This window comes from Cajanus cajan, chromosome 5, assembly GCF_000230855.2.
Source record: "Cajanus cajan strain Asha chromosome 5, NIPB_CcT2T_4, whole genome shotgun sequence".
NCBI classification, from domain to species: Eukaryota; Viridiplantae; Streptophyta; class Magnoliopsida; order Fabales; family Fabaceae; genus Cajanus; species Cajanus cajan.
Genome location: NC_138521.1, coordinates 26,368,130 through 26,380,267, shown reverse-complemented (window position 1 = coordinate 26,380,267; position 12,138 = coordinate 26,368,130). Strand labels below are relative to the sequence as shown.

The 12,138-nt window shown below is 37.9% G+C and overlaps 1 protein-coding gene across 1 annotated transcript; it reads left to right on the top strand.

The window, feature by feature from the left end:
* Positions 1-8,622: 8,622 nt before the first annotated feature.
* On the top strand, positions 8,623-11,221 carry LOC145957932 (uncharacterized). The gene is made up of 6 exons (XM_083074364.1): positions 8,623-8,860; positions 8,906-8,963; positions 9,030-9,349; positions 9,711-9,838; positions 10,659-10,796; positions 11,090-11,221. Exons 1-6 carry the CDS (start codon positions 8,623-8,625, stop codon positions 11,219-11,221), a joined length of 1,014 nt encoding a protein of 337 aa, XP_082930490.1.
* The last annotated feature ends 917 nt before the right edge of the window (positions 11,222-12,138 follow it).

Genomic DNA, 12,138 nt, shown 5'->3' with positions numbered 1-12,138 from the left:
GGATATTGAAGAAAGAACAGTTATGAAGTTTTATGTGAACCCTTTTACCAACTTTGAAATATTATTTATTTATTTATTTTAATTACATTATTACGATGTATGTGTTGGGGTAGTAAGGGTGTCACAAAAACAATCCGTAATTAAATCTTCATCATCTTCCATGAATTTTCAAGATGATTCACCCTTTTGTGGCACTAGGATCGAAAAACGGTTTCCTCTTAAACCTTCAAATGTAGCCTTCCTCATTCTCTACTGTCTCCTCCACTGAGTCTTAGTCAGGTTGTTGAAAGGTTGTCTAAAGCCACGCCCATAGCTTCCAGACATGCTCGAGAATTTCCCAGGAACTCCAGACACATTCGAGAATTTTTCGGGAACTCCTTGGAATGTAGGCCCAGCATAATTCATGACTTGTTTTCCTCGACCCATTCCAACCATTTGTCTTGGTGGAGCATTCCACTTTCCCATTGGGACATTAGCATTTGGCACAAAAGTATTGCCAAACTTCGATGAGTTATGCATCTCCATCTTTCCCATTGGGGCGTTATACTGAGGCATATGTACCTGCCTCATTGTCAACCCAGTGTTCAAACCAGTGTTAGGCATGGCTTTTTCTCGAATTTTCTCAACCTTGTAGCTTTTCATTACCTCTGATTCTTCAAAGGCTTTGGCAGCAGCCCTGTCAAATACTGCACTGCATCGCGAGGACACAGCATGACTTCCCTATCAGCATCCTTTTTCTTTGACAAGAACTCGACCAAACTATCCCCCTCCTTTGGATAGATAGGTTCTTCCTCTTTAGCAAAGTCATCCAACAATTCCTCGAGTTTTTCATCAGAAATAGGCTCGACATTCTCATCTTCCTCGACGCTTACTTCAACCATATTAATTCCCATCGAGACTGGCTCTACATATCCAGTATGAGCTGCAAATGGATCAGTATCCACTTTCATGTCTTTTTCCTCGAAAGTCAGATGACCCTCAGTGATTGCTTTCTCGATCATATCCCTGAAACGCACACAATTATTAGTCCAATGACCATACATATTATGATACTTACAAAATTTCTTCCCTTTTCTTTGTTCGAATGGGGGAATTTTGTAGTTTTCTGGGAGTGCAATTTGTTTATCTTTTAACAAAATATCAAATATTTTATCTGCCTTAGTCACATCGAAACTATATCGCCTAGTTGAACTCCCTTCTACATTATCTCCTGGTTTCAACATTTGACATTGATAGGTAGGGCCAGGACGTAATTCAGCAATAATAACTTCAAAATCCTCACTCGAACCCTCACAATTAACATCATCACCTATCTCTGTGTTTTCTAAATAGGCTACCTTTCTTTTCGAACAAATCTGTCAAACTTCCTTAATTTTTCCTTTTCTTAATTTGCTCTATTCTCCTTACTTTCTCTACTAATTGGGCCATATCTCTTAGCTGTTCATTTACTAATTTTTTACGTATTAAGAAATCTAATCCTGTTGCAGCAATCTTGACTAATTCATGTTTAGGTATATTAGTATAACATCGAGATTTTAACTGCCTGAACCTATTCAGATAGTCGTCTAATGTTTCATGATTTTGTCTCTTAATATTCATTAAATCAACTATACTAACTTTAGTTTCTCCTCGAAACAAATGTTCATGAAAGTTACCTTCTAATTGAGCCCAAGTGTTTATCGAATTAGGAGGCAATGTTGTGAATCATGTAAAAGCATGTTTAGTCAGTGAACTTGGAAAATACTTCATTTTTAAATATTCATTTTTCGCTAAATCCCCACATTCGACTAAGTATCTAGCTATATGTTCGACAGTAGACTCATTCAGTTCTCCCGCGAATTTCGAAAATTTCGGGACTTTTGCCCCCTAGGCAGTTCTACCTGAGTTATATATTCTGGAAAACCAGACACAAAATAGGGACGTTCATTTTGACATACCTCGAAACCATGCTTGTTTAGTACCCTTTCTACAATCTGATCTAGGTTATCATCAAGGTTCCTATGAGGTCGTCCTAAGTTCTGGGGAAAAACTACATTCCCATCTTGATGTTCCATATCGTTCAAATTCGCACTCATGGCTCTCGAAGGTGGACTATCTCCCAATTTATCTCCTATTTTATTTATCAACTCATATAGAAGGGTCATTATATTGTGCATTTAGGTTGACAACAAATTAACCATGTCATGATTACTATGGTCCATCTGTTGTCGAAGGGCTATCATGGCTTTATTACTAATACCTGTGGGAACATAACTACTCTGTCGAACCAGAGATCCCTCATGACTAGTCCCTATATGTTGATACGAATCTTGCATGACAAATCCCAATCCATTTGGTCCGGGATTACATCCCTGTGGGGATACTTGCATTTGTGAATTTGGTCCCAAATAGGGTACTGGCATTTCGACATGTACAGCTTGAGCAGTTCGCCAATTCGGTGGCATACCCCATGGATATTCTCTAGTGGCATTCACGAATTCTTTGGATACATTTGTTTGCCTAGCCACATTTTCGAGTACAACAGGGGGTGATGTTGCCCCCCTTGTCACAGTAATCACATTATCGGGGTTTGAATTTTCGTGTTCTACATCTACTTGATTGTCATTGTTTATTTCTCTCCTATTATTAGACGTAGACATGGTTCTTCCACTCTTAAGTCTCATACAACATGCATACCTAAAACGAGTTCAATTATGTTTTCAATTAAACGTGTCCCACTGGGCGTGCCAATTTGTGTATGGTGGAATTCGTTTTATGAGTTCTTTGCATTTGAACTAGCACGAAACCATTTCAATTTAGGTATTTTACAGTAAAGTTGTTAAACTTGCTTAAGAACGAAAATAGATGAGACAGAGCTGATTAATAAACGTTCGTTTCCAGATTTTCATGAATGATGATCAAACAATAATTTGCATGCATGTAGATACTTAATTGAACAGAATGAACAACAAATACATTGGCAATACAAATCATTGTCTAGTTTGCATAATGATCAAGTTACAATTTTAGAATCAAACAACCTACGAACTACGGAATTAAAAGAACAACACTAATCCTAGAAAAAGAAAAGAAATATGGCCAAGAAATGGTCATACCCAGCAATTCTATGCACGGAAGCCATATGCGCAGGCGGTGAGTGCTTGAGAGTTCAAGTATGATTTTTCCGACCTCGTTTGAGGGTTATGATTCCCATATTTATAGATTTTACTTGAGAGCGGTTAATCTTATATCAATGAGTCGTGGGTATGTAACCATTGATCACTACGTTGATTTCGTGGAATCCATGTAACTTCTCATAACTGTCTCCTCCACGTTCTTTGTTTTTTCAACCAAGTCTTGGTAACTACTTTTGTGTAACTGCTTAACTGCTCAGATAACCTTCAACCTCTTACGTTTTTCGACCATTTCTCGAGTTTGTACATTTAAGGCTTCTAATACTTTCTTGATAGGTACCTATTTATTTGTCTTTCTTTCGAGTAGCTTCAAAGGTGTAGCTTTTGAGTGATATAGCTTTCGAGTAGCTTCAAAGGTGTAGCTTTCGAGTAACAACACAGACCTTTTAGTCTTTTTTTAAGAATAACTAATCAGAAGAAGGAAAAAGGTATACAGATATGGATACATTGAAGTTAGTAGAATCCAGCCAATGCCGTAACATTGGACTACAATGTCGGGACAGCTGGGTCGGTAGATTCTTACCATCTTCTGTATGAATGCGAGAATGACAACTGAAGCCACAACACACATTTTCAATTATAACTTTTTCCATCTCACGTATAACTTTTTCCAAAGATAAATAGATTATACTATAAAATATTTCCATCTCACGTATAACTTTTTCCAAATATAAAATAAAAGTGAAGACTGAATGACTGAAAAAAAAAAAAAAAAAAAAGATAAAAGTAAGGGAATGTTTGTCAATTATTTTAGAAAGTCATTTGATTTTTGTGCAATAAAGTTTACGAAACAGTCGAGAGTATTACCATTTGCGCCGACTTTTAACATTATTATACTTCTCGTGTCATATTTTTTATTCGATAATACCTTCATAACTTTTAATATTATTATACTATTTTAAAATAAACTAATACAACAAGAAAAGTCACAATTTAGTCATATTTCTGACATATAGAATGATAGTATAACTCCTAGACTGTCTTATAACTCGCTTAATTTCATACAGGTTAACTCGTAATTTAATGGTGATAAATTATTTTAAATTTTTTGAAGAATTGTGATTAAAGTTTAGAAAAATATTAAAAACTAAATTTTATATGAGTTTACATATATATAAGGATATTAAAACTTTTAAATTTATATTATTTATACTTGAGTATGATATAATTTATACCTATAGGACATATATATGTTTTAGTAACTACATTTTAGTTTTCATTTTATTAAATATTTATGCTACACACTTTATAATTTTAAAAACTATTTACTCTCCATAATAAATAAAAACTCACTCACCTCTAGCTAATTTATATGATTATCTATTTTCAAATATTAATATCCTTTTTTTACAATCTTCTTCCCTCAAAACTTTAAAATAATATACAGAGAAGCACTAATTAAGTGCATCTATCACATATTAATAATTTATAAAGAATATAACAGTTTTAAAATTAGTTTATTTTCATCCATTATTAATATAATTTTTATACAGTTAATTAATTAAAAATCATATTATACAATTTTTTTTATAATTATTATAAAAATTAATTAAATAATTTATCATTTATAGTAAATTACAATTGAATAATATATCTTTATATTGTATGTGTGTTTTAAGAATTTTTTATTTTTATTTTTTAGCCAATTCTTTTAATAATTATTTCAAATTAAAATTTAATATTTTTCAAATTATTAATAGTTAAATATCATATTATAAATTATTTATCATAAAAATAAAACATAATATATATTTTTTGGTTCGTCCCTAGAGTATCTAGGGCCGATAGGCGTGACTAATCTCCTTGCTACGTTGAAGGCACCTCAAAGGGTGGGATAGCTGGCCCCAAGATTTAACGCGGCTGCATACACAAGGCAGGATTCGAACCCCTGACCTTGCTTAAGCGTGGATCAACCCCTACCGCTGAACCACAAGCTTAGGGTTACATAATATATGCTTATAAATGTTCATTTACTGTAAATTTTAATTATAATATAATTTATATATTAAAAAAAAATATTATTGAGATGATTTAATATGGTTAGAAAATAACTTTGTCTTATAAATAAGTGATTAGAGATTTGATTCTAGTCTGTCTATATGAAAAATTATTTATTAGAAGAGACAAATTTTTTAAATAGATATCAATATCTGAGAAATCTTATTCTTAATCCAAGAGACATTTTGGTTTGACGGAAAAGATTGTTGGATCCTTAATCTAACATTAGTCTTATATGTAAATAATTATATATTAAGGATACGTAAGGTTATGCTAAATTAAAGTTATCTAATGACGTATAAATTATTTTGACAGTTATGTATTTGAAAAGATATGAGACCTTTAATGTGTGATAACTAAAGGATAATTCTATTTTGTTATGGATAAAAATAAAAATATCAAAAGAACTTATGATTGTTTATAAATAGGTTGAGTTCCCATGAATGTTTATAAATAGGTTAGGTCCCTATGACTGTCTATAAATAGTCAAAGTCCTCAAATCACACTACATTCTTTTCTTTTCTAATTATCAGAGAGCTAAAGAGATAACTAAAGGATTCTCTCAAGAGAGTGTATGTTGATCTCAAAGGCCAAACCACACAACTCTCTTATCATCATAAGTTCATATATGCTTCTTGTAAGGACCTGCCATTGTAACGTAGTGATAGATTTCAGAGTTTAGTTGGCTCTAGAGAGAAGAGTATATAAGGGTTTCTCTGAGAAGGGAACATCATAAGTTCATTCTCAAAGAAACTTAGAGAGATGTTTTAGAGAGAAGGACTCTTGGTCTGTGAGCTCCTTTCTCTCCTAAATTTCTCTATATGATTCTTCTTCTCCTCAAGATCACTAATCTCTTCTGTCTTCTCTTGGAATTCAGGCTAGGAAGCTTGCTTTTGGAGGATTGAAGTCCAAAAGTTGAGCTTCGGAGGAATTTCTTTGCTTCTTCTCAGTTCTTGGCGATTTTGAGCCAATCTTCAGGTGAGGGAAGCTAGAATGTATGTTGTTTGGTTGCATGTGAGTTTAGGAACTCAATTGATGCATGAATTTGGAGAATCCATGGCTGGATTGGAGGAAATTCTCATTTTTTGGGATTTGGAAAAAATGGGGTTTTTGGTGATTTTGATGCATCAGATGGGTGCATGTTGAATCTGAGGTTGTTTTTGAGTTGTATGGAGCCTATGCATTATGTTTCTTGGTTTGCATGTGGCTGGATTTGCTATTTTTCGAGTTTTGGATGAAATTCTCAAAGTTTTGGGGTTGCTGTATGACTTTACGCCGAGCGCATATTATTGGCGCCAGGCGTGTATTCATCAGAAGCAGTTTCTGGATGAATTCATGTCGGACATGAAGAGAGCCACACTGGGCAGAAAAAAAAACAAAAAAAAAACAAAAACGCACCGGGCACGAGCTGGCTGCACTAGGCGTGAATGTGTGTGAATGTGTTTGATTTAAAATGATGCCTATGCATGTTAAAGTTAAAGATTTAATCATGTATGTATGATATATGATGTATGGTGTTGTATGGTTCATATATATGCTAGGTAATGATATGTATGAATCTTTAAATATGATATGACATGAGTATATGTTTATATGAGTATGATTATTGATCATAATGGTGAATTGACCATGTATGATGTATGATGCGTTATTGCATGTGATGCCTTATGGCATGTGTCTAGCCTAGGACTTGAGGAGAGGGAAATATTTTCAAACTGGAAGAGCTCACATAGAGTCTCTTGAGAGTGGTGCTTGGATAGGCCACTAATATAAATGAGAGTGGTGCTTAGATAGGCCACTGGTTTTGGGTGAGAGTGGTGCTCATGTAGGCCACTAGTTTGGGTCAGTCTTCTCTAAGTCCTTAGCTAGTGTTGGACCGGAGTATGAGGTCGAGGGTTATTCCCTTAACCAAGTATTGGGAAAGGTGTGTGGTTCCTTGTGGATAGTCGGTGGGCGAACTCCACAAGAGACTTGGTAATGCATGTCAAGGTCATGGTAAGCCTGTACCCAGCTGGCTATACCTGATGGTGGATCCGGACTTCCAATTGTGTAAGTGACATCATCCAAGTAAACTTAAGTGAGAATTTATATCCTGTTTAGCTGTGACCGAGTGGGCACATTGGGCGTGAAAATAGTTGGGGTGATTTTGGTAGGATTGGGATGTCACTTATATTGTTATACTATTAGGGAGATCTACTAGGTGTATGCATGACGACGCATTAGATGATTGATATGCATTGATATTTGTCATGTGATGCATTCGTTGCATGATTGTTAATATGATGTAGTGTGTGGTGTTTGGCTTCATGATTGGTGGATTGCATTTTATGCATAAGTAGTATTGGATAGAGTGTATGGTGTGGCTCTATGAACATGATTGATAGTTGGATGATTGTGTAGAATAGATTATTGTTCTATACTTGTATGGTTGTTTATTAAACTGTAGCTTACCCTTCTGTTTCCATGTTGATGGACTGCGATGATCATACTTGGTATGGGAGGAGGTCAGGGCTAGCTTGGAGTTGAGGTGACCGCTGCGTGATGAAGAGTTTGTCCTAGTGTCAAAGTTACCCCCCTCGGGTAATTGTTGTTTGTGCTTGACCGACACTAGGAGATTATTATTTTTTGGATGATTATATATATATATATATATATATATATATATATATATATATTTTGTACATATAAACTTAGTTATTATTGTTATATTATATATATACATGTATGTATGAGTTATCCAGTTTTAATATTTCTCCTAGTTAACTATTAGTAGTGTGATTCCACTAAGTGTAGGGACCATGGCGGGTCGTTACACTTTTATGGTATCAGAGTTGGTCGAGTCTTTTGGATATTCTGTGGGGAGTGATCCTTCTACGTTTTTGTTGTGTCATATCTCTAATATGTGTTAGTTTTGGTGATTTATGGTGGTGAAGTATTACTAAAAGAATGTTTGAATTCTTTCCGTATGGTGAGGCCTCAATATGACCATATCGCTAGGGCCATGGAGATGATGGCCATGTCGATGCAATAGCAGAGTGCTCACTTTGCTCAAATGGAGGCAGGTAGAGCTGCAACTGAGGCATCTAGATCAGTGGTCTCTTAAGATGGGAGAGATTTGGCAGAGTTCAGGAGATGTCAGCCTCCTCAGTTCAAGGGGGATTCAAATCCTAATGTGGAAGATCAGTGGTTGAGCGAGATGGAGAAGATCTTCAATGTTCTGGGGTCTTCTAGGGAGAGGAAGTTGGCTTGTGCAGTTTACATGTTGGCAGGCGAGGCTAAGTACTGGTGGAGAGGCACCAAGCAGATGATGGAGAGTAGAGGTGTGGTTGTTGATTGGGATTGCTTCAGGAGAGTTTTCTTGGAGAAGTATTTCCCAGACAACATTAAATATGCTAAGGAGATTGAGTTCATGAGGCTGCAGTAGGGGAGTATGTTTGTGATAGAGTATGCTATGAGGTTTGAGCATCTGGCTCATTTCTACTCTCAAGCCATATCTGAGGCTTGGAGATGTATAAAGTTTGCAGAAGGGTTGAGACATGAGTTGAAGAGAGTAATTGTCCCTATGTCTATAGTGGAGTTTCCTGCCTTGGTTGAGAAGGCAAAGACAGTTGAGAGACTGGAGGGTGGTGGTGGAGGCAGTAGTAAGGTTGCTAGAGTTCAGGAGGGATCACCTGGATCCAGGAGGGGAGGTCAGTAGAAGGGACCCTATAATAGGCCTGTTTAGTCTCAAAAAGGTATTATCAGTAGGCGACCTCGCCCTGCTACTCCTCAAGATGGAGCACAGCCAGTGAGGTACTACAGATGTGGAGGATCCCACATGGTTAAAGATTGTTCCCATCTGGGGAATGTTTGTTTCAGATGTGGCAGGCCAGGCCACATTTCTAGAGATTGTCAGATTCCACCAACTCCATCTGGGAGTGCCCCGAGGCCACCTAGGCCTACGGTTGCGGGGAAAGTATTTGCATTGTCAGGTGCAGAGGTTTCCACTTCATCAGACTTGGTGAAGGGGAAGGGGAAGGCAGCAGGTGAGGAGGTTTTCTTCTTGTTTGATTCTGGTGCCACACACTCTTTTATTTCTGTTGATTGTGTGAGGAGATTAGGTTTGTTAGTGTCTACATTGCATGTTGATTTGTCCATGTCTACTCTGGCTTCAGTTTTTGTTGTGAAATCGGAGATGTGTATGAGATGCCCGATAGAGGTATTTGGTAGGAGGTTCTGGGTGAACCTGATTGTGTTGCCCATGGTGGATATCGACATAATATTGGGGATGGATTGGTTATCTGCCCATCACATCCTTATAGATTGTGCTCAGAGAGAGTTGGTATTTCCTCAGTTGGAGGATGAGGTGTTGTTAGCAGGTCAGGTTGAGCAATTGATGAGGGATGGAGCTGAGTGCTTCATGTTATTTTTTGCCTTGAGTGTTGAGACGGAGAGGGCCATCACTGGGATTTAGATTGTTAGTGAGTTTCCGGAGGTGTTCCCAGATGATGTGTCAAGATTTTCACCTATGCGTGATGTTTAGCATTGATCTGGTACCAGGTGCAGGACCGATATCAGTGGTCCCTTATAGGATGGCTCCAGCTAAGTTCGTAGAGTTGAAGAAACAGATAGAGGATCTATTGGAGAAACAAATGGTGAGGCCCAGTGTTTCTCCATGGGGTGCCCCGGTACTATTAGTAAAGAAGAACGATGGTGGGTCCTATCTGTGTGTTAATTATTGGCAACTGAATAAGTTGACAATAAAGAATAAGTATCCACTTCTGAGGATTGATGATTTGATGGATTAACTGAGGGGAGCTTCAGTGTTTTCGAAGATTAATTTAGGATCCGGATACCATCAGATCAGGGTGAAGGAGAGTGACATACCAAAGACTGCTTTCAGGACTAGGTATGGTCACTATGAGTATGTAGTGATGCCTTTCGTTGTCACTAATGTTCCGGCAGTGTTCATGGATTACATGAATAGGATTTTTAGGTCATTCTTAGACAGATTTGTGGTGGTTTTCATTGATGATATATTGGTGTATTCTAGATCTTTGGAGGACCACTATGAGCATCTGAGGTTGGTTTGGAGGTGCTGAGGGAGAGATAGTTGTATGCCAAGCTGTCCAACTGTGAGTTTTGGCTGTCTAAGGTGAAATTTTTGGGGCATGTGATATCGACAGAGGGGATTGCATTGGATCCAACCAAGGTAGAGGTTGTGATTCAGTGGGAGTGTCCGAGGACTGCTATAGAGATTAGGAGTTTTGTTGGCTTAGCGGTTACTATCGAAGATTCATAGAGGGTTTCTATCGAATAATAATGCCTTTGACTCAACTGACTCGAAAGGATCAGCCTTTCATTTGGACGAAAGCTTGTGAGCGGGGTTTTCAAGAGTTGAAGAGGCGGTTGACTACTTCTTTACTCTTGGTGTTACTTGACACTGTTGAGCATTATGATGTATTTTGTGATGTCTCTCACTAGGGGTTGGGCTGTGTGTTGATGTAGGAAGGGAGAGTAGTGGTGTATGCTTCAAGGCAAATTAAGACCCATGAGAGGAACTATCCCACTCATGATTTGGAGCTTGCAGTTATGGTATTTGCCTTGAAGTCATGGAGGCACTATCTGTATGGTGTGCAGTTCAGTGTATTCAGTGATCATAAGAGTTTGAAGTACCTGTTTGATAAAAAAGAGTTGAACATGAGGCAAATGAGGTGGATGGAATTCCTAAAGGACATCGATTTCTAGTTGATGTATCATCTGGGAAGGCGAATGTGGTAGCAGATGCACTGAGCAGGAAGTCCATCCACATGTCAGCTATGATGATTAGGGAGTTGGAGTTGATTGAGTAATTCATAGATTTGAGACTAGAGGTGGAGGTTGCTCAAGATCACATTAGTTGTGGTATGACTACCATAACCAATGAGTTCTTGAGATAGGTGGGAACTAAGCAGTTACAAGATCTAGAGTTGTTGAGAATTTTGGGATTGCTTGGTACCAAGAAGGCAGTTGGTTTTGTTCTTGGTATTGATGGGATTCTAAGATTCAGGGGTCGAATTTGTTTACCTTAGGATTCAGAATTGAGGAGAGCTGTTCTGGAGGAGGGACATATGAGTTACCTTAGCATACATCCTAGTATGACTAAGATGTATATTAGGACATCAAGGAAAGTTTCTGGTCACCTGGTATGAAAAGTGAGATAGTAGAGTTTGTGGCCGCTTGTCTGACTTGTCAGAAAGCAAAGATTGAGCATCAGAGGCCTAGAGGGGTGATGTAGTTGATGGAGATTCCTAAGTGGAAATGGAATAATGTCACTATGGACTTTGTGGTTGGGTTGCCTAGGATAGCTAGGAATAGTGACTCTATCTAGGTGATTGTGGATAGGTTGACAAAGTGTGCGCACTTTCTTCCTGTCAACAAGAGGTGGTCCTTGGAGAGGCTTGCACAGTTGTATATCAGAGAGATAGTACGGTTACATGGTGTGCCTTCCAGTATTATTTCTTACTAAGATTCGAGGTTTACTTCCAGGTTCTGGCAGACTCTACATCAGGCATTGGGGACGAGGTTGAGGTTGAGCTCCGCTTATCATCCACAGATAGATGGTCAGTCGGAGAGGATAGTTCAGTCACTAGAGAGCCTCCTAAGAGCTTGTGTGTTGCATCATCTAGGTAGTTGGGAGGAGGTGTTACCATTAGTAGAGTTTACCTACAACAACAGTTATCGTTCTAGTATTGGCATGGCGCCTTTTGAGGCTTTAGATGGCAGGAGATGTAGGACTCCATCGTGTTGGTTTTAGAAGGGTGAGTTAGTAGTGGTTGGTCCAAAGCTAGTTCTTCAGACTATTGAGATGGTGAGGTAGATTCAGGAGAGGTTGAGAGCTACCCAGAGTTGTTAGATGTCCTATGTTAATAGGAGGAGGAGACCTCTAGAGTTTGAGGAGGGAGAGCACGTGTTTCTTAGGGTGACACCAACTACTAGAGTGGAAAGG